At 39.1% G+C, this 21,638-nt stretch overlaps 1 protein-coding gene across 13 annotated transcripts in view; it reads left to right on the forward strand.

Annotated features, from left to right (window-relative positions):
- MPP7 (MAGUK p55 scaffold protein 7) overlaps positions 1–20,271 on the forward strand; it is a 149,649-nt gene extending 129,378 nt beyond the window's left edge. For all 13 annotated transcript variants that reach the window (XM_065050661.1, XM_065050662.1, XM_065050660.1 and 10 more), the window contains 6 exons: positions 3,926–4,096; positions 10,941–11,021; positions 12,803–12,896; positions 13,997–14,105; positions 15,593–15,736; positions 17,071–20,271. In XM_065050661.1, the coding sequence (XP_064906733.1) occupies positions 3,926–4,096; positions 10,941–11,021; positions 12,803–12,896; positions 13,997–14,105; positions 15,593–15,736; positions 17,071–17,250 (779 nt within the window). In that variant the 3' untranslated portion in view covers positions 17,251–20,271. The remainder of the gene's footprint in view (positions 1–3,925; positions 4,097–10,940; positions 11,022–12,802; positions 12,897–13,996; positions 14,106–15,592; positions 15,737–17,070) is intronic.
- Positions 20,272–21,638: the final 1,367 nt, after the last annotated feature.

The following is a 21,638-nucleotide window of genomic DNA, read 5'->3' on the forward strand; positions in this document are numbered from 1 at the left end:
TAGGTTTATTAGTAGCGGCTTTTGATTTTTATTTCATGTTGAGAGGTGTTATAAAGTTTCGAGACATTTGTAGTTTGAGAACATTTGTTCTTCATATTTTCTTCCCAGCACTGTTATTTCACCAAGCCTGTTACATTCCAGCAGTAGTTCGTGGGTTTACGTGTTCAATAAGCTTCTGATCATGTAGCTGAAACCATTGAGCTGATGCAAGCTTCTCAGTGTTCAGAATTTTATGTTGCTTTAGTAACAGAATTTTCCCTTTTTATTTTATAGTCTGCATACTTGGCAACTAAGGTTAATGTCTGTTGATATCCATATTCCACAGACAGTGTAGCCTGCAGCTCCTTTCATATTCATTGAGGTTTATGTTATCAAATACTCTGGGCAAGCAATTATTTCTCCCTTCGTTCTTTATAAGAATTTATTTTTAAGCTTAATCATTTTATATAAACTGTATTTTTCTATGGCATATCAGTATTGGTTTATTGCTTCTGTAGTGATTTTCACTATATATTTAATAATGCTTTATTGTTAATTTAAATATATGAAGTTTTTTTTCATTTTTCCTAAACTTTTAAAGATGCAAACATTAGCAGAATAATTTTGCTTGTTCATAAATGGTTTTACTTGTAGCAAGCATGATGTTTTTGCAGTTCAACTTAATCTTTTTGCACAGTCATAGCTGCCCAACCTATAACACAACCATAAATGCAGAGTTCAATAAAAAAAATTTATTAACAGTTCTTTATAAAATAGCTTCTGAAGGTTGTAGTAAATTTAAGCCACATATGTGGGGATATATAATGGCAGATGTGAGAGACAGAGAGTCATGTTTCCAGGAATGCAGTAGCAGAATCATAAAAACTTTGGATATATTTGAAACAGTCTCATCCTTTCTGTCTGTACTGTACATTTCCCTTGGTTTTGAAAGCTACTTAAAGCAAGCCTTCTTGGCTTTCTCTATAGGGCTATTCAGCTGGGCTTTGAAGAACACTTAAAATGACTTTCAAAGTGACAATACTCTTAAAGCAACAAAGCAGTTGGCGTATCACAGGTTTTTAATATTCAGTAGTTTTGCAGAGCCTCTTCACCAGCACATTGTGGAGAAATCAGCCATACAGGACGTCTACTTCGTTATCTCTGGCTCCCATGTTCGTCTGTTCTTTTTAATTAGTATAATAGCTTTTCTGTAAAGTCTAAGTCCTAGGTGAACTTGTTGAGCCTTCTACAAATACAGGAAATATATTACTATTTTCATTTTACCAGTGAGTTTCAGTCATAGAAATAGCAATTGTTTTAATCAAGGAGACCTATGTTTGCAGTGGAACCGTATCAGCTGAGTCTTTGTGATGCTTTACATGCAGCCTCTCAAAGTGACAAGGGACAAGTCAGCCTTAAGACAGCACTGAAAGATTTTTATCCTTTTTGGTGGAAAAAAAAAGCCCAAACAACCAAACCCCATGAAAACGACACTGTTTTTTTCCTCTTTTGAGAGAAGAAAGGATGAAAATTCTTAAATAACCTACCACCAGGTAGTTTGGTAATGAAATCTGAATAAAGCGGATGGAGAAAAGAGGAACAAGTTACAAATGATCTTACTAAAACCTATGAACAGACACTGAATTGATACGAAGATTTTGCAGAAATAATATTTTTCCTAAGGATTCTGCATTTTGACATGTAAGCTGAGGTTAATGGACTGTTGGTAACGGCTCTATGAGCAACTACGGAGAGGCACAGAGCTCTTGGTATTTGGGAGGTCGACACCAAACTAGAATGGGGATGATGGCTTTAGCTTTGTTTGATCACTACCCTTACTCTTTACCTGTTCCTGATATGTGGATTCTCTTTTTTATGACAAAGCTCTTTATTCTGTAAACCATTTAGTAGAGAATGGTGAAGAATTCTTCTTTCTTTGTGGTTTTTTCTTTTTGTCTTTTCTTTCCCTGTAAAATGATTATACAGAAAAAAAAAAAAAAATGAGAACAATTTTCAGCTTGTTTTTAGGGCAACTGGTTGGTTGGTTGGTTTGTTTTTAATCTGGATCCTTTCAGATGAGGCCTCAGGAAACTTGTAAGTTGTCTGTATTGCTGATGTTACTTTTAACCTTTTTTTCTATGTGTCTATACAGTTAGGTGTAGTTATGTAGCAAGAAAACATCCTCGTGTCATGACGGACTTCACCCTGGGGCAGACAAGTTCTCCCCAGCCCTCTCTTGGGTGTGTAATTCACAGCTATCAGCACTCCAACAGGGCTTTTCTGCCTGCTGTCACTTCAGTGTCGGTGCTCTTCTTTTAAATAATAAAATAACATAACTCAGTTTATTTCAGTATGTGTGCATATCTCATATTTAGGTCCCTTTTCTATCCCTGCCCATGTCCTTCTCAGTCTAGACCATACTGTAGCTCTTGAAATGTCACCAGCCTTTTCTGTGGATGTTAACTCTTCTCCTTTTCCATCAATTTTCATTTTACTTATATTTTCAATATGAATGGGTCGACATCACTGTATTCTCAAATAAATTTTTCCTCCCTTTTTGTTTTTATGAGTGTGTTGTAGATTCCCATAGGTGTAGGGGCTCACATCCATAAAATAACGTGGTTGACATCCTCTGTGATCCAGGTTATGCAAAGATTTATGCTAAGTGGAACTGTGTGTGTGCAAAATGCTAAGCCTGTAACTAAGCCTTGAAGGATTTAGCTTCAGATCTGGTTTTAAATATTTGCAGAACTGAGTCTTGAATTTGCCAGATACTACTTTTGAAGAAAATATTGTAATATGATTACTTCTCAAACACCTAAACAGAAGTGCTGTTACAAGTTTATGAAAACATACTGCTGAAAAATCTGGGGTCACCAAAAGTTTACATGTGTTTACTGTCCTATGAAATATTCTGGGAGGAAAAAAAAAATATGTTGGGATTTTTCCAGTATTTCAAATGTAGTTTGTGTTTTACTTTATTACCGCACCCCCTACCCCACAAATTAAATCAGTTTTGCAGTCCTTTGCATTCCTTGCTGTAGTTCCTTCCCCAAGAGAAGTGGTGCCGCAGAGATAACAGTAAAATCTAATATAATTCAATGTAAAGGATTTACTTGGAAAACTGTAAGGTAATCACTAGCAGAGGAGTAAATTAGTTTTTAACATACAGCATAGAAGGTTTTTTTGTGCTCTTCTGCTTGAAAATGCCTATTATTATCTCCTTTGAGAGTACTTAAAATCTATATGAAATTTCCAGTCTTCTTGATAGGCACTGTTGATGTGACACTGTTGATGCAATTGTAAATGCAAGTTTAATAGGCATATTAACGTTTAATTTGATGCTAACATATCCCAAATATGGGTACTGTACTGTCTAAGATGTTTCATAGTGGTTTGAAATTTAACTAACAATGTTTGTTTTCACTCTTAAACATCTTTGGGAAATGTTTTGTGCACTTTTTTTATGCTATCAGCATGGAACTAAGCACAAAAAAAATTGTTCAAGAAGTTAATTCTCATTAACTCTTTCAACTGCCAGATGTATTTCCATCATATGTTGTATTTGGTGTCTGTGTGCCATTGTGATTTAATAGAAATGCATTAAGTGTGTTATGAGAGTCCAGATTGCGTGAATTTCCTTGCGTGTATATACTAATGTATAAGAGACTCAAATTATCTAAATCTGTTAACTTGTTGTAATTATATTTTACAGCTTGTTTTTACAACTGTTATGATTTTATTGGTAATCTTAATTTTGCATCTTAAATAGGCACCTGATATAGTATAAAACTGCAGGAAGAAACATTCTAATGACCAGGCTTATTAAGCATATAGTACATTTTTTATTCCATGCACCAATCCCTGAATGTTTGGAAGAGACTGTTTTCAAATGTTTTGAGAAAACTTATTTTCTTACTTTGAAAAAACCCTGTTCTTATTGCAGCTGGTTTTAGAAGAAGCTTTCGTCTTAGCAGAAAAGATAAAAAAACAAACAAATCTATGTATGAGTGCAAGAAGAGTGATCAGTATGATACAGCAGATATCCCAACATATGAAGAAGTTGCAAAATATAGACGACAACCTAATGACAAATACAGACTTGTAGTTTTGGTTGGTAAGTTGCTTTCTTTATTTTTGACCTGGTAAAACAGGGGACTGCTGATTAGCACAATGCTCTCCACAAAATCATTTCGATTGGAAGGGATCTCAGGAAGTCACCTGGTCCAGCCTCCCACTCAGCAGGATTAACAGCGAATTCAGAGCAGGTTGCTCATGACAGCTTTGGGAACCTGTCTTCCCACCATGTCTTCTCTTGTCTTCCCACCTCACACCTCAGTAAGGATGTGGCCTCCATCTTCTCAGCAGGTATCTGAAAGGTGCTGGTGGGTCCCCCTGAAGGCATCCCTTCTCCAAGCTAGACAAGCCCAGTTCCCTCAGCCTCTCCTTGTAGCTCATGTGCTTCAGCTCCCAGCCACATTGGAGGCCCTCTGCTGGCTTTGCTCCAGTTTATCAACATCTTTGTTGTAGTGCAGGGCCTATTGTGGACAGAGTATTTCTCGCAGGGTCTAATGAGCGCTGAGTAAAGGTGAAGAACCACTTTCCTCGGTCTATGGGCTGTGCTCCTGTTAATACAGCCCAACTGGCTGTTCATCTTCATTGCCAGCGTGCATGGCAAACTTGTGCTTAGTCCACTGCCCAGCAGGACTCCCTGGTCATGTTCATCCAGGCTGCTCCCCAGCCAGTCAGTCCCCAGCCTGGAACATTGTGGGGCTTAGTCTGTCCAATGTATTTGTCCTCATCAAATTTCACAAACTTCTGCGAGCCCACGCCTGGGCTCGCAGAACCATTCAAGGTCCCTCTGAATGGAAGCCCTGCCTTTGAGCAAGTCACTTGCATCACCTGATTTGGCATCTGCAAACTTGATAAGGGCCGATGCTGTGTCCTCCTCCAGGTTATTAATACAGATTATGATATAAATACAGATATGAAACAGAGTACGTCCCAGGATAGACAGACACCTGAGGAATTTCACTTGTAATGAGTCACCCAGTAGCATGCAGACCAATAAACGTGATCATCTATCCATTGTTGGAAGCGTCCACCTATCTAGACAGGATGTCCCATCTTGTTTATAAGGATGCTTAGGAGGTCATGTTTGAAGCCTTGCTAAACCAAAGGGAGTTGAGATTAAAATATAGCTACCATGGTTACTAGTCTGAACCTGGCAGTCAAGCTGTACCAAAACTCAGAAGAATTAGGTTGGCATTCTGCTCTTAGAGATCAATCAACATATCTATGTGGAAAAAAGAGGAAAAAAAGAACAGAATAAGTACCTGTGGTCAGCAAAGACAGAATATGTAAGTAGAAGGAAACATGTAGTGTGTTAGAATAAGTAAATAGACAAGTAGAGAGAAAGGTGGATGAGAGGTGGACTTCTGTAGGCCAAGAACAGGTGTAAGCATAGCTGCAGAACACTCAAGATGTCATCAGCTTTCTGTTCCTCTATAATCTGTCACTGCCATGGCTTCCCTAGGACATTTATTAGCTAATCAAAACGCATTGCTTCCCTCTCCTAAAAAATAGAAAGTACGTTATCTTAAATTTTTCAGAGGTAACCATTGGAGTACCAAGGAGTCATGAGAAACCGTTCATACCAATGGGTAATGCCTCGTGGCTTATTGTTTCTTTTGCAGTAGCAAATAGGCTGATGCCTCATTAGTAGAGTTTCCTCTTATTCTGAAAGCAGCAGAGCAGAGAAATATGACCCTCTATCAGGGACTGTTTAGAACTGTTGAGTTGCTGTGGTTTTATATTGCTCATATCCAAGGGAACATTGAATTTAGTTTTTAATAAACAGTTTTGTCACTCTCCAGCACGAAAATTCAGCCACCTACTAGTGTGATCACTGTGAGATTGTGGGCTATATACAACAAGTAATAACATGGTTGGGTTGATTTTACAGTTACATCAACAGAGTGCAGTGCGAAAGTGTGATAAGTAGACTTTTTATAACAAATTGCATATGCCTGATCTAAGGAATACCTAGAGATTTCATTTGATTTTTGTTGTAATAAATCAAATGAAGAAAGTGTGCTTTTTCAGTAACAAAAGCAGTTCAGGAATTTATTGCAGACTTCAGTAATTCTAATGTTTTTCTCTGGATATTAAGAGCAGCTTAAGTCTGGCCAATACCATAAAAATGTCTTGGGCAAAATGTGGAAAAACTAGCAGAGCTAAGCAATGCAGGTATAGTAGAAGCAAACACATTTTAAAAAGGTTTTTGTGTGCCAGTAGCAGCATTCAATATAATCCGTCAAATATAATTTAGGTATTAGTACCAGGAAACAAAAGGACAGATAATTAATTTATGGCTCTGATTGGTGGGGGCATTAAATGTCTGTTGTGTCATGCTAGACCTAAATGTATAATTTGTTGTTGGAAGCGTTTTCTTAGGTTTTGTTTTGCCCCTTTTTAGGGGGAGGGAGTTCGACAACTTTGAAATGGAAATTTCTTTTGGCTTCATTTTAAATTGGTCTAGTCTAATTTATAGAATGCAAATTGCACACACAGTAATTTTTAGCACCCTGTAGCATGATATATACTAGTCTCTGGTTCGGCTAGATGTATTAGTTTGTCAAGGATTTACCTTGTCGGCAAATGTAGGTTCATGAATAAAATCCTGCTTATCCTTGGGGCTAAAACAACATCATCTGAAGCAGCAATGATATGGATGCTTCTGCTGTGCTTTTAGTTGTTATGAATGTGATGAGTCTGCTGAAAACAAAATTATCCAATATTGTGTCACCAGTTGTCTTTGGGTAACTTACTGTTCCCAGGGTGGCAACAAATCCTTGAAGTCTTCCTTCACATCTACTGCCTGCATCCTAAGCGTGGTACCTTACAGGCCTATCAGGCAAAGGCAGAATATTTTAATACAAAACATATTATTTAGACACTAGAATTTTAATTTATGTTAATGAGGAAAAAGTCCTGCTGACAAAGGCTTCTGCTTCAGTAACTGTGAGGGCCAGACTAGCACAAATTTTATTTCCTAAGAGTCAGAATGGATGTGGCACATACTATACAGGGTGTAGTATCAGCCAAGTCAGAGCTTTCTGAAGGGGCAGCGCTAGAATAAAGCAAGCTCAGCAGTAATAAACCATGAGCATGTCACCCAGCATGCATGCAGTCATGTGTGGGCAGTGGTTATCACCAGATCCGTGCAAAGCCTCTCAGATGCTGTGGTCACCCATCAGGATGCATCTGTCCTGTGTGGGCCATGGTGGAAGCGAGGACCAGAGGTGTGTCACCACAAAGGAACAGTTATTGGTTTGTGACACAGTGAGAAAAGTCTCTCTGTCTCTGAATTAGGCTGTCAGTGCGCTCCACAACAGTGTCCTGGTCATCACTGTGAAGAAAAGGAATCTGGGGCTGACGAAGTTCTCTATTGTTACATTGCTTATGTTTTTTTAAAAAATCCACTTTGGGGTTTATAATGAAGGAGCTGTGTGGAGGTCTGTCTCAGAGCAGGGGAGGATGAAATGGAAGTGGCTCCTAGGTTTCTGCATCGCCTGACTTACCTTTAACATGTATTCAGTAGTGGCTTGCAGATGCTTAATAGACCTACAGCGGTAGTGTGGGAAAATGGCCTACCATGGCCAAACTACTTCACATGAACCATATGGGCAATGACAAAAGAGACCTAGAATTGCGATCTTCATTAAACTTCCTGGTTGAAAGCGTGCGTAGGTCAGCATGGTCCAGTGATGAATGCATAGGATGTAACATATTGCCTATCGCCTTGCCCATGGGAATGCCAGTATGAACTCGCTGATCCTGCTTCAGTGAACAGCAGATCACAAAGTACACTCCCACTGCTAGTTACAATTTACTGTGACACACAAAAAATTAGGTTCTACTTTCCTGCTGCATCTCTCATTGAACTACAGTTGGGCATGTGTGTGCAATCATTGCATTAAAGGGAAGGAATATTATACATATATGTGTATATATATATATACGTGTATATATATATATATATATATATAAGGGCAGGAATAAGTGAGCCACAAAACCTCTGTCATATCATGTTATTTACAGGGTCTTTATGATCTCAGCAGGGATGTTGTCACCTAACTCCCAAAATCTTTTCATGAAAGACCACTTTTTTCTTTTTTCTTTTAAATAGGCTTCTAGGAGCTCAGTATGTATCTATGGGAAAAGAACGTCTGGTTGGGTTAACCCTTCTGAGACCTGAATGGACATCAAACGATTTTTTCAGTTTTTTTCAGACATGTCTGAATGGTACCAAATTTACTGCAAGTTTTAATAATTGGTCATTTAATTCTGTAATTGTCCCTCAAAAAAGTGAGATAGGCACAGCAGTCTTATTTGTGCATTAGTTGACCATTACGTAGCTTACATGACTCAACATGCAACAGCAAGCAACATAAATGTTCCTTTAAAAACATAAAATATCTCTAAATCTGTCACCATAACTCTAAATATTGCTGCCTGGAGTGATTTATAGTAAACCAAATCTATGCTGTAGTCATAGATCCCACATGCCTGGTATTTTACCCTAAGAATCTGGACTGTCCTTTTCAATCCTGATGCTTCATTGACTTCTTGAGTTCAAATCATGTTCAGAGTCATAATTATTAGAAACCAACATCTTTCTCTGCTGTATCAAAATGAATAGTCAGAAGAGAAGTGTAACTTATGCTTGGGAGATGTAGTGTAAAAATCATCATAATGGATGGTTTTGCTAATTAGGAATCAGTCTTCAACGTCCATATGTTAAAGTTATGAGAGTTTTGTGAAGACAGTGCTGAAATAGAGCAATATACAGTAGGTGAATTTAAAGATTATTTTTAAATGGAAGGGGAGACAGAGTAGTAGTAAGGTTGTGGTCTGGAAACAGATTTGATCTAAGTTTCCAAGGCATCCGTCACAGGAAGCAAAGCCTGGATTCTTTATATATAAATAGAGCTAAAAGCATGTTGATTTGACAGCATGTAGACAGAGGAAATAATATTTGTGTAGATTCGATGGGGAAAGTCTTTTTCTTGAAAGGAACACGATGATTTTTTTTACTCGAACTCCACTTGTTTCATTCTACGTTGCTAGGATGTATTGAGAATTTTATTTCCATTTCTGATAAAAATCCATATTTGCCTTAAATAGCTTTACTATTAAAAAAGGATATTTTTTTTTTAATAAGAACAAAAGTAATGCCATTATCTACATGACACATTGCTTTCCTCTGCAGACATGCACCAGTAGAGGCTGCTGTACACCATATTAAATAAACATTTATACATACTGATAGATTAATTTACAGGAAGGTCAGAGATGGAACTTGAAATGTAGTTGTGTGTTTAACTTATGTAAACATATAAAAATCAGAAATGCAGAATCTCTAAGGTTTTACAGAGAGACCATAGTCTGGGGATGGTAGGGAAGTAGGAAGCATTTGTTTTTCATCATTTTGTGTTTCTAACTTGAGACAGGGCAGATAGTGAGTTTTACAAATGGGCACCTGAAGGTGCTGAACCATCCATCTTTGCTTTTTGACTCTTACTGGTAATTAACTAATATATCACTAGTTCATTATAATGTTTTTTAGGTTTTGTATTTCTAATGTATAAAATGTCTCTCTTAAGAGGCCCTCCACACATAAATGTGTCACTTTTACTAGAAGAGCAGGAATTCTTCTTACAACCACCATATTATCCTTGTATTATTTGGGATATGGTTCCAATGACTCACTGTGTTGTTCTGCTGTTGACCTGGCTCTGTGGAAGCGAAGCCAATGCCCATCAGAAAGGTATGAGCACGCAGAGCTGAGCTCCCTTCACACCCCTGTCACCGTGGCCCCACCACAAAGGGGCCAGGCAGGCTGGAGCCCTGCATGGAGGGCAGCGATCGCCCATGGAGCCTTTGAGACCTCACAGGACAAAGTGTCCTCACTGAGACCTGAAGCACCACTAGCAAGTCACTAAGAGTTGGGCACAACCCGAAAGCCAAGAGGAATGCCTGCTCAGTAGCTTCTAGGACAGCAGTACTTAAGTGGAGGTGGAGGAGACGGGTCGAAAAAATTCCGTGCCGTCTTTGTTTCTTCCTGCCACCCTCTTTCCAAGAGTGGTCTCTCTTTGGCAGCTGTGTGAAGAAGGAAACATTTGCTTTGGACCAGTTCATACAGCAGGCAGGAGACGAGCATAGTTTAAAAGAAAATCAACAACCAAGACAGAAACCCAAACATCCCAAGCGGGTTGTGACCTGGCAAGCGTTGCCCTTCCTTCCTCTCCCTGTGCGATGCCACCCTGGCCCAGTCGAAAGGTGGATGGTGACAGCACAGCCGGCCAGAGCCCAGCGGTGTTCCTGCCATCGCCGGGCTGGGACGAGCAGGGTGCTCCCGGGTGCGGGGACATGATGGGAACAATGATCTGACAGGGGATGGGGCAGCTGCAGGGAGCAAGGAAAAGGCCGGGGTGGCGTGTGGAGTGTGTGGAGGGACTGTGTGGAGGAACTTGCTGCATGCCAGCTGGGGTCCTCCAGTCCACGAGTTGGGGATGTGCTGGCAAAATGAGGAGCCAAACCATTTTTTCAGCTGGGAAGCTGCAGGTTAGGGTGCAGGGGTCTGGAGTAGGGCTGAGGATGGAGGTAAGTGCATGTTGAGGGGAGCTGCTGTAGAAAAGTTAGCTGTGCTGTCAACTCTTTCACTGATTTTTCCTCTAGTAATGTCAGAGCAGAGTAACTGCCAACTACATCCACTGAAATTTGTCAGCACTGGATGTTCTGAGAGAGACTGGAACCATGGGTGTTTCCAAATGACTCTGATTAAAAGCCAGTATATATTATAGCTATGTGCTATGTAGACTTACCTCAGAGAGTGCTTAGACCTGAAGACTAGATAGAACTGGCTGTTGGGAAACAGCACAATTTTTTTCTTGCAGGTCCTGTGGGGGTTGGACTGAATGAACTTAAACGAAAATTGCTGATCAGTGACACTCAGCATTACGGGGTAACGGTGCCACGTAAGTAGAAAGACACTTCTATTCTCCTAATGCTATACGTGTGTTATGATCCTTTATTATTGCATTACCTTAAGGCACTTTGAAATTTGGGTCTCTAAATGCATGCTTGGCATCCAAATTACTTTTCTAATTTTTGAAAGTGCTGCCGCAGTTGTATTTTAAATAGCATTGATTAAACTGATAGGACGTTTTGGCTCAGAGGCATTGCAGTAGACTTTTAGTTCAAGTTTAGCATGATTGATGTCAGTGAGATTTAGTAAATGAAACTCAGCTGAAGAACACCCTGGATTTGGCTGTAAAGTGGTGAAACGTACTGCGTTACCAATGCTTGCTTTCAGCAAAATGGCCTTTCTATGTTAGGCTGAAAAATTAAGAGTGATGTTAAACAGTTTAATTATGTGAATAAATGAATTAAATCCCTTTGATTAACTTTAGAAAAGTTGATTTGGGGATTTTTTTTCCTCTTTCCCCCATCTGACCAAGTGGTGTTACTTTGTATAACAATGTTCTAATTTGATTTCCACAATAATTTATTGGGGTTTCTTTAATGTGAAAGGCTTGAGCGCTTTTGTTAGACTTTCATTCCTTGTTTTGCTTTCTACTTGTACTTGTGCTTCCTCCTTCAAAACACGGGTCCAACATTCTGAATTTGGGAAATTTTGTCACAGTTTTTTTGCAAGTACAGGTATTCTGTAAAGTATATGTATGAATGCATTTCCTAGGTAGAAAAATGAATACATTTAGTTTTGGAAGTCATGTCATTTCCACATATTTGCTTCAGTTGGTTATTGCAAACAACAACAAAGCGCCAGATGTTCCCAAATATTTAACACATTGAAGCATATGCAATCATTTGCCCAAAAATATTTATCTAAAAGTTGCCAGTATTCATCAAGCTGCCTTCTCTCTTTTCTCTTCCAAATTTGTGGTTATAATTTAAAACAAACACGTAAAGAAATCCCTCTCCCTGAAATTCAGTAAGTCAGGACTCAGAGGGAGAATTTGGATTCTTGTTTTGGAAAAGTTTCTCTTCTTGTGAACCTTAGAAGAGCAGGATATCGAATGGCATTCATGACTGTGTTCCTATGTGACAGAGAATACATGATGGTGTAACATACAACTTGTATTAAATATGACTTTTGAATGGGTTCATTATCTATAAACGGCAACTCCACAAGTTTCACTTATAAGCAAAACCTTTATACGTTGTACTTGAGGGACAGCAAGAAGAACAAATAATACTACAAGACTACTGAAAGAAAAAGGGATTCGGTTTTGATCACCAGAAAAAGAAAAGCACTAAAACATAAAATTCACACCCCGTTTTTTTATTATCATGTTTCATATACCATAGCTACAAGTGTTGTTAATGAACGTAACATTTTATAAATCAGGATGGTGAGCTTTGTTTCCCTTTATGGTCTTGTATGCTAATAAGTTTAACAAGTCACAAGGCTGGGGTAATTGTTACGGACTGCTGCTCTTTTTAATATTCAGCTGTCCTCATTTTATTGGATTTTTCCACTAGTTAATAAAAATTATATGATACTTGTCCCGTAAGTTTTTTCCTGCTTTTTCTGCATGCTTTTAAAGTCAATCCTGTCATGTGCTTGAGTGCCGCCTACCAGATCCAGAGCAGCCTTATGTCCCTCAGAAGTGAGGGAAGCACCATGCCTGGTATTGCACAAGGGTTGTGTGTTTTTCAGTGTTTCTTGGACTGGTTTGCATTATATTGTTTTATGCCTCTTTTTTTTTTTTTTTTTAATTTAATGAAACTGCAGACACTACCCGACCAAGGAGAAGCCAAGAAAGTGATGGTGTTGAATACATTTTCATTTCCAAGCACTTGTTTGAGACAGACGTGCAGAACAACAAGTATGTTGAAGAGATTTTAACTAGAACTGCAGTTAAAATAATGGCTTTATTACAAAATGAGGCTTGTTGTAATTTTAGATAATAAGTCAAAGTGTATATAAGTTGCAGTGATTTGAAGATGTGTTGAAATTACATTTTGATACATCAGCAGTTCAAAGCAGCTAGCAAAAACACGGAGGGAGAAAGCAGTACATGCAAATACAACTGGTCTAAGTATCCAAGTATTTCCACTACTTTAGCTCATGAAGAAGACACTGAATTTATAGGTGTTCAGGATAGGGGAACACTTCTAATAGCTGCTATAGGTCTGTCATAGCAATGAAGCATTGCAGTTCTAGGAGGGGGAGCCGGGAAGTGCTGCAAACATGCCTGAGTCAATGTTTGTGTAGTTCTGCTCTCTTTCAGGCCAGGCACTTCCTCTGCTTTTGAATTGAGAGATCTACCATGAAGCCCCTGCCTGTAAACCTGCCAGAAATTAAACTAAAATGAAGACAATGGTAGCATCGTGCTCTCCAGCAGCCTGTAAAATATCGGAGCTTGAAATTCTGCCCCAGTGTTTCAGAGGGCAAAAGTGTATTCGACACAAAGCTGCGGCTTTTATTGAAACTTCAAACTGTGCTTTGCTTTTTTGGCAAATAGTGCTTGTACTTTTATAGCACATAACCAGCCGCCTTGGTTCCATTAGCACCATTGTCGCTCCTCCTCCTCTTCTGAGACAGAGAATTTGGATATTCTGTAGTGTGCAATGAAATTTCAGTAGTTTCTATTGTTTAGCTTATCCACTGTTTTATTGCATTGCATTAGTTCAGAAAAAGAGGTGATGGAAAACATTAGTGGGCTGTTGGACTGCAGTACTTTTTTCTCTTTAACTGTAATACAAGCAGGTGTTACTGATTTGAAAGTGGTAAAGTAGAAGATTTCTTAAAATTGACATGCTGAAGTACTTGACAGCATTTCCTTTATAAAACATGGTAAAACTCTCATGTAAAGTAAAATATTTTTGCTCCTGAATTAGATCTTATATACCAAACTGATATGTTGGGTTTTTTTTTTCTGGAGAAAATGGAAATGATTGCAGTTGTTTTCACCTTCTGCCACAGGTTTATCGAGTATGGCGAGTATAAGAACAACTACTATGGTACAAGTTTAGACTCTGTTCGATCCGTTCTAGCTAAAAACAAAGTATGTTTGTTGGATGTGCAACCTCATGTAAGTAAGCGTGGTTTTTGGACTCTTGTAGTTCTCCACATTGCATATGGGGATGCCAGGAAAAGAATGTTTCTAAAAAGTATATTTTATTCCACACTGAATGACTGTTGAGTGGTCTTGCTGGGTACCTTTATCGCAAAAAGACCCTCTGAAAGGAACAGAGGAAGGAAACTTCAATACATATTAGCGAGTATTCAGTTCGGTAATTAAGTGAATTTCCAGCCTGCAGCATAATACAATGATTTAGTTACAAAGGGATCCTATATTTTCATTCATCTTTCTGCTGGTTTGTGTTAGTGGTTCTCTCTGAAACTTCAGTTTCAGAATGGCTTTGAGCTGTCATCCAGCCCAGCAACGCTCTCTCACCTGTTTAGCAGGACCATTCATGCAAAGGGTTTCCGCGCAGGGTGGACACGAGTCAAGGCACGCACTAAATGTGTTGTTGCCTGGATGATGGTTGAGAACATTCCTCTCTAACCCGTTTGTTCTTGCATTGACCTTGCTTTTCAACTCTGCTAAACAGCACCACTGGGAATTTTTATGCTACTAAATAACCACAGAGCTTCCAGGAGCTGGAGTAGTTTGTTTAAACCCAGCCAAAGTATTTCTTAACCAAAGGTGGCCGGTCTGTGACTTCCGAACCCCGCCAGCTTGTGAACAGTTCCCGGGGCAGTTTTGGACATGGGGCTGTGCTATGGGAGCAGGGCAGGGGGCTGTGCTGGCAGGGGAGCTGACGGGGATACTGGACCCCGCACCGGGGCAGGAGGGGAGCTGGGAAGGGGCTCCTGCGGTTGGTGCTGCAAGGCTGCTCTGCCAGAGCATTGCATGGCCCTGTTTTCTGCCAAAGCGGTAAATTCTCTTGGAGCTCCAGACCTGTGAGCCGTTCTGGGATCCTAGTCACCAACACAGCGTTTTCCTGTGGGTCCTGGCAGTGTGAAGAGGACAGAAAGCCACTGGCCGTCCCATCCCTGCTTCACCCTGTGCACAGTCTGAACTGTAGACCTGTCTCTAACTCCATGCACAGCATCACTCAGCTGTCTCAGTAAGAGTGAACGGCAGGAGTTACATGATGGACACACAGTGTTGAAGAGAACAAATCATTGACCTGTTGTGACTGAGTGTCACAGACACCACTACCACTACCCACTACCTTTAGTGGATACAGAAAGTGCTATTCCTGCTAAAACGTGTTGAATTTTTCCTGCCCTCCACCCTCCCGCTGGCAGTGGCCCTGAGGAGCACAGCCCAGCCTGTGCCCACTGATGGGGTTTGCCAGCACCCCGCATGGAAATGGGGAGTTTTCTTACCATTCGCCTGAAAATTGTCCTTATGTGAATCAGTACTGGTCACCAGGGCGGGATGGCAGTAAATGAAAAATAGCATTTTAGAAGGGCTTTATGGATTTATTTTGGTGGAGAGTTTCTTTTATTATGGTAAATTCCATTTTGTGAAATAAACTAATTAATTAAAACCTTTCTTCTTCTCAGACAGTGAAACATTTACGGACATACGAATTCAAACCATTTGTTATATTTATAAAGCCTCCATCACTTGAACGTTTGAGAGAGACCAGAAAAAACGCCAAGATTATTTCAAGTAAAGATGATAAGGGAACTGCAAAACCCTTTACAGTAAGTATATTTAGACATGGCAAAACATGAGAACTTGTTAGGAGTTTTGTTGTAGTGGTTTACCTTGAAAATAAAGGTGATCACTGCATCTCATCAACAGTACCTGTCAGGGCTTACACGTAGTATCTTGTTGTTTCCCAATGTCTTTCACATCTGATATGCTCATGGGTATTTACATGTCCATGGTCACCTGATTTTATGTCCTTGAAGAACCCACCAATGCAATTTTATTTTTATGAGAAATAATGCTGTGGATTTCCTTTAACAGATTTGCATGTGGGCTTAGATGTTTCTATTCAAGTATAAGAATTTCCTTGTTTTATCAAGTGTATTACTGAGTCTCAGATATGAAGTATCAATTTTAAAAGTAAATGATACTTTAATTAAAAGCCCATATTTGTGGATGAAACAATTTTTAAAATGTTATAAGGAAATGAACACTGTAAGAAAGAAGGTGAACAATCTAAGCAATAACCAATAACCAGAAAAGAATATTAGTCAAATTACCCAATAGTAACTTATTTACTTCCTTGAAATATAATGAAATCATATCTTAATTGAAGCTAAAGCAAACCTGATCATCATTAGACTTTTTAACTTCATTTAGGGTGTGTATCCTTTTCCTTCATTCAGATGTTACTTGGGACTTTTTAGACTGTGTTTCAAACTGGGTCATGGATATAGTCACAGACTGTACCTGTGTAGAATATGCTTTTGTAATAGTTTGGAACTAATGTGCTTTAAAAATATGTCCTATGGTATATAAAATGTAAGACAAGTTCATTCTTAAGAGCAACCTTCAGGACATTGCTTAGTTAGGATGGGTTTAATTGCTCGGAGTTGTGTAAACAATTAAATTCCTAAGATTTGAGCCCTCCTCAAACATGAAGAGAAATCCACTGAGCCAGGTCGAACCAGGCGTAGGAGGAGAGCTCCTACCATGCTCTTAAGAGAATAAAGGTTGCACTATAACGTATCGCAAACTAATAGTAAGATGAGATTTAAGTAATGGAAGTTTAAATGTGTCATCACAGTAGACAGCCAGAAACGTTTTCCACTGGTGATGCTAACAGAAAATGTCTCTGTAATTAACATGCAGTGACTAATTATGTCACTGCAAGGGAAGAGACTAAATAATTGCCTGTTGAGCAGTCTACTTGTGAGAATACTCTCCCTGACATCACTTGTAATGGTAATTTCTGTAGTTTTTTTTATTAATTAGAAGTACAGTTTCCATCTCCTGATGAGATAGGCAAGTAGCTTTGCATTTAGCACAGAATGAGCTGATGGGATGTTGCCATGGACTGACTATGCCTTGCATTGATTTTTACTAGGAAGAAGATTTTCACGAAATGATTAAATCTGCCCATGTGATGGAGAGCCAGTACGGCCACCTTTTCGATAAGGTCATAGTCAACGATGACCTCGCTACAGCTTACAGTGAGCTTAAAACAACTTTTGACAGGTTGGAGACCGAGACCTTCTGGGTTCCCGTCAGCTGGCTGCATTCGTAGCATTTCAAATAGACAAAACACCTGCTGTTGTCTCAGCATCTAACTGTGGGGCGTGGTTCGGCATTGCTTGATGGCTGCTTTCTTGGTAGGAGGGCTTCTAACTCAACCTGAGCAGCAGGTGCACTCTTTGTCCACTTGGAACTGGTCTTGTTTTCCTGTCTCTTCAGTCCTCCTGCCCACAGTTTTGTGGCGGAACACTCAGATTAAACCCAAGTCTTACTATGCTCCATAAAGTGAGCTAATGCTAGTGTAACAAAACTGCCAGTCACCTCTGTCATCATCTGTGTATTTCCAAGGTAAGTTTTTTAATGGAGCGTTTGCAGAAAATACTAATTAATACTGGAGATCAGCACTTTGGTGGTTTTAAGCATAACAGCTCCCATAAAGAGCACATCTGCACCTGTAAGTCATTACCACTGAAGTGCTTGAGGGAACTGAAACAGGCAAAAGTGACCAAGGTTTTTATGAGGAAGACATCGTAGTTTTAATTATGTATCAAGATAAGTGTTTTTACTTTGTTGGATGTGAACCGTGTCTTATCTGTACAGAGTGATTTTAGTATTCCTTTGCACTTACATAGTCATGGAAAGAAAGATGTATTCAGTGGCTTAATTGTGAAATACCGTGCTGTGAGCGTGCATGGATTGAAAACATTTTCATGCATGCTTTGTGGCACAACAAGGAAAACTCACAGGAATATTTATTTAAATAGGGAAAAAATGTGAGTTACTATGTATATAACTTCAAAGTCTTTGGGATTAATCTTCTGTAAAATCAGTGGCAAAGTGATATAAATAGCAACAAAGTAGAAACATTTTTTTTTCCTTTAAATTGATTTGATTAATTTTTGGCATCCTTTAGAACAGTTTCCCCATCAACAATTTTCAGACAATTAGCAAGGAAACTTTGAACATCTGGGAAGCAGTTGCAAGAGATTAATTATTTTTATCGTTTATTAGGTAGTGATGCTTTGTAGTAGTGGAGCAGATATTTTGTTTCCACCCCCAAAAATTTAATGATGCAGACTTCACTGTAAAAAGTATCCTTGGCACTGGCCAGACACAGTTGGAAACCTTAATGTGGCAGTGTCAGCAAATGTATATTAGATTATGTATTTTTAATATAGATAATTTGGTATTTTTGTTTCTTTACTACTGATATGCAGGAAGTGAGTACCTCTGTAAAGACCAAGTAACACCTGTGTGTTGTGTTGTGAATATGTCCTGTAAGTACAGAATGTTTATAGGAACTTGCCGACTTCAGATCATCACATCTGTGGCATTCAAACAGGAAAACATTATTTCATGTTAATCTGTAAAGAGAATATAGCTGTCTTGTTTAAAGAAAAAAGAATTTAGTGAAACTTTATATATTTATGAAAGAGTTGAAAAGGGATGTTAAGTTTTTAAATTTCTTGTCAATGTGATCATTTACTAAGGAGATTACTAAGTCTGTAATTTGAAACACTGTCTCTGTAAATGGAGCTCAACATTCCATGTAAATATTTTATTTTAGTTTATACAGCGATAAAGCCATCAGATCTTGCAGTTTTATTCTAAATGCGTATTTAATGTGTGGGTCATTGCATTTGACTTAGAGTTGTATAAAATAAATGAAATGCAAGCAACAACAGCAAAATCCCTAGGAGTCTGGAAATGTTTATGCAGGAGTTACAGATGTACTGAATCCCAGTACAGACACACACTCTGCTCCTACAGCTATAATGTAACTTTTGTCAAATTTCACCGTTTTCCTGGTGGACGTCAACTGTTTTGGTAACATAAATAGAAAATTGTGGATTAAATTAATTGCATGAAAATTATGCGAGTTGCAAAAACATTTTATATGTTTTTTTAGATACTGGAAATCAAACTGTTTTTCAGGGGATCTGGAACTCAGTGGGTCTGTTTGCCTTTGTCCACGAGACGCCGAGTGCCCTCGCCATCTCTTGCAACCAACCCAAACTGAGAGGGCACTCGGCATCTCTTGGGGTCTGGCCATTTCCAACGCGAGGGGCTTTAGTCCTCACGGAAACACTCCTGATGCTGCTTCAAACCTGGGCTGTCTCAGAACATTAGTGTACGGTAATGCTCACGTAAGGGACCTGCTTTTCTCTTTAAGAAATAGATGCTAGAATAATCTGCAAGCTCGCTGTTCGGCACAGTCCTGGCCGTCCTGCAGGCTGTTTTGCTCGTCCTTTTGAAATGCACTGAATTCCCGCCGCTGGGTCGGTGCGGTGTGGGAGGAGGTTCGGCAGCAGGTTTGCCGTGCGGGGCAGCCGTCAGCAGCGCGGTGCTTCGCGGCCTTTGCGGAGACGCTGACCCTCGGATCCCCAGCACCGTCCTGGCAGGAGCTCCCCAGACGGATGGATGGCTGCCTGCCCCGTCTCCCAGCCAGGAGCTAATTCCTGAACTGTAACACCTGCGAAAGAAAGGGAATCACAAAAGCATAAATCCAGCCAACAGAGTAAAATGTGCACAGAATCTTCAAGGGGTGAGGAATAGTTGTAACTAAATTACTAGTTGGCTCTTGAAAATCAGCATTATTGTACTGCTTACTTAAAAAAACAATTGAAGCCACTGACATTGGTGAGGCAGGCAGAGATGATAGCAGGTCAAGGCACGAAAATGTTTTAGCCCAACAGTTTCGACAGGACAAGAACCCGTTTATTGTGATGGACACTGAGCCCGTGTGCTGAATTGTTCTGGGATACCAAGGGTGGGAAGATTGTTCCTTTGACTCCTAGGAATTTGGGAACAAAGACGACTAAACGTGTTTCCAATATTCCACATACTCAAGTTGTGCTGTGTGGGTTTTTAGAGAACTGTATGTTTTGACAGTCAAGTCCAGATGTTTTTATTGTGTTTTAGCTGTTTGCCATAGTCAAATAAATGGTAGTATTTTTTAATATTGTACCAAGCTCTATACTTGAATTTGCCATCAGGTCCTTGGTTGATGTCTTACCTGAAATCTGATCTTACCTTCTTATGCAAAACAATAAATTATTGATATAACACTGAAGGTGTTTCTTCTTTATTGTAAATTGCACAATAACATATACGCTTAATGCATTTAAAAGGCAAAATACCTAAGTAGTAAGTTATTCCATAGATCTCTTTATTCACTGTAATACTCCAGTTATCTTTAAATGAAAAAATAAAGCAACCTAGAACAAGGACTGAAATTCTTGATTTTTCATTCTTGTAGCCAAATTCTTCAAAATACATTTACCCTTTTCTGCAGCCCACCCCAAAATAAACCATTTTCTTTCTGAGAGGGAAAGCTGAAGTCGGTGGGTCAAACTGAGACACCAGTTCGCCTGGGCTTGCAAAGCGCTTGGGGTGTTATCTCAGTTCTTTACTCAGAGTGTTTCATCGGGCACGTGGGCTCCTAGGCCGCTCACAGGTCCCACGGGAGGCTGTGTTCATTTGTAGGACTGGAAAGTGGTGCTTAAACTAAGTTACTTTTTGCATTGTGTTATGTCTTTTCCAGAAAAAAAATAAAAGGAAAAAAAAAGCCTAACACGTACTAGGATTAGAGAGAAGACATTTAAGCACCTTCTGTTTTGTTTCAGTGCAGTATTCTGCATTTCCCACATGTACTTAGGCTCAGGTTTCTACTGTGCATGGAGAATATTTTCCTCAGTAAAGCTCGTGTTTAGTTTTTGAGAGCTTTTTTCAAAGGATTAATAGCTTCTTCGGAGAATTACAGTTAAAGTTATAATCTGAGTCTGGTTTTGCTACTACAGTATCCATAGTCATTTCCTCACAGGATTAAAAGTCTTCTGTGCATCAACACTTAAAATCATTTGTACTTGCAATTTACCCAAATCCTTTTGCTCCCAAAGTCATTAAATATTTATCATATATTACCGTGATTAATGTATAATACGGAGCATTCAACAGAAAAACATCTGAACACAAAATTAAAGGAACACAGTGAGTGTACTTGGTGTTTAAGAATTCTGATGCTAGATTATGGTTAAAGGTTTCAGCAGAAACATACACAAAAACATTTGGAAACAGTTAAAGTCTGGTCTTAAATTTTGTCTTATGTTAAATGACAGTACAAATGAGAGAATTTGGAGTTCTAGACAGCTGGAGACTTTTTCCCTCTTGGTATCTGTGTCTGAAATATAAGTTGGATATTTGGAAGACTGTATGGAATGATTTTACATCTCTATAATAAAATACTTTGTGTAGCTGACATCCAACATCTTAACTAAGAGGGTAAGTCCTCGTGATTATTGAGCCTTTGTTTTGCTTCTATTTCAGTTGTACATATGTGTCTGTTTAAACAAATTTTTAAAGACTTAGTGGCACAAAGCTGCCAGCTGCACATTCCAATAATGAATGGAGAAGGATATCTTCATGATTTCTAAAAGGGTT

This window comes from Columba livia, chromosome 2 (assembly GCF_036013475.1).
Source record: "Columba livia isolate bColLiv1 breed racing homer chromosome 2, bColLiv1.pat.W.v2, whole genome shotgun sequence".
NCBI classification, from domain to species: Eukaryota; Metazoa; Chordata; class Aves; order Columbiformes; family Columbidae; genus Columba; species Columba livia.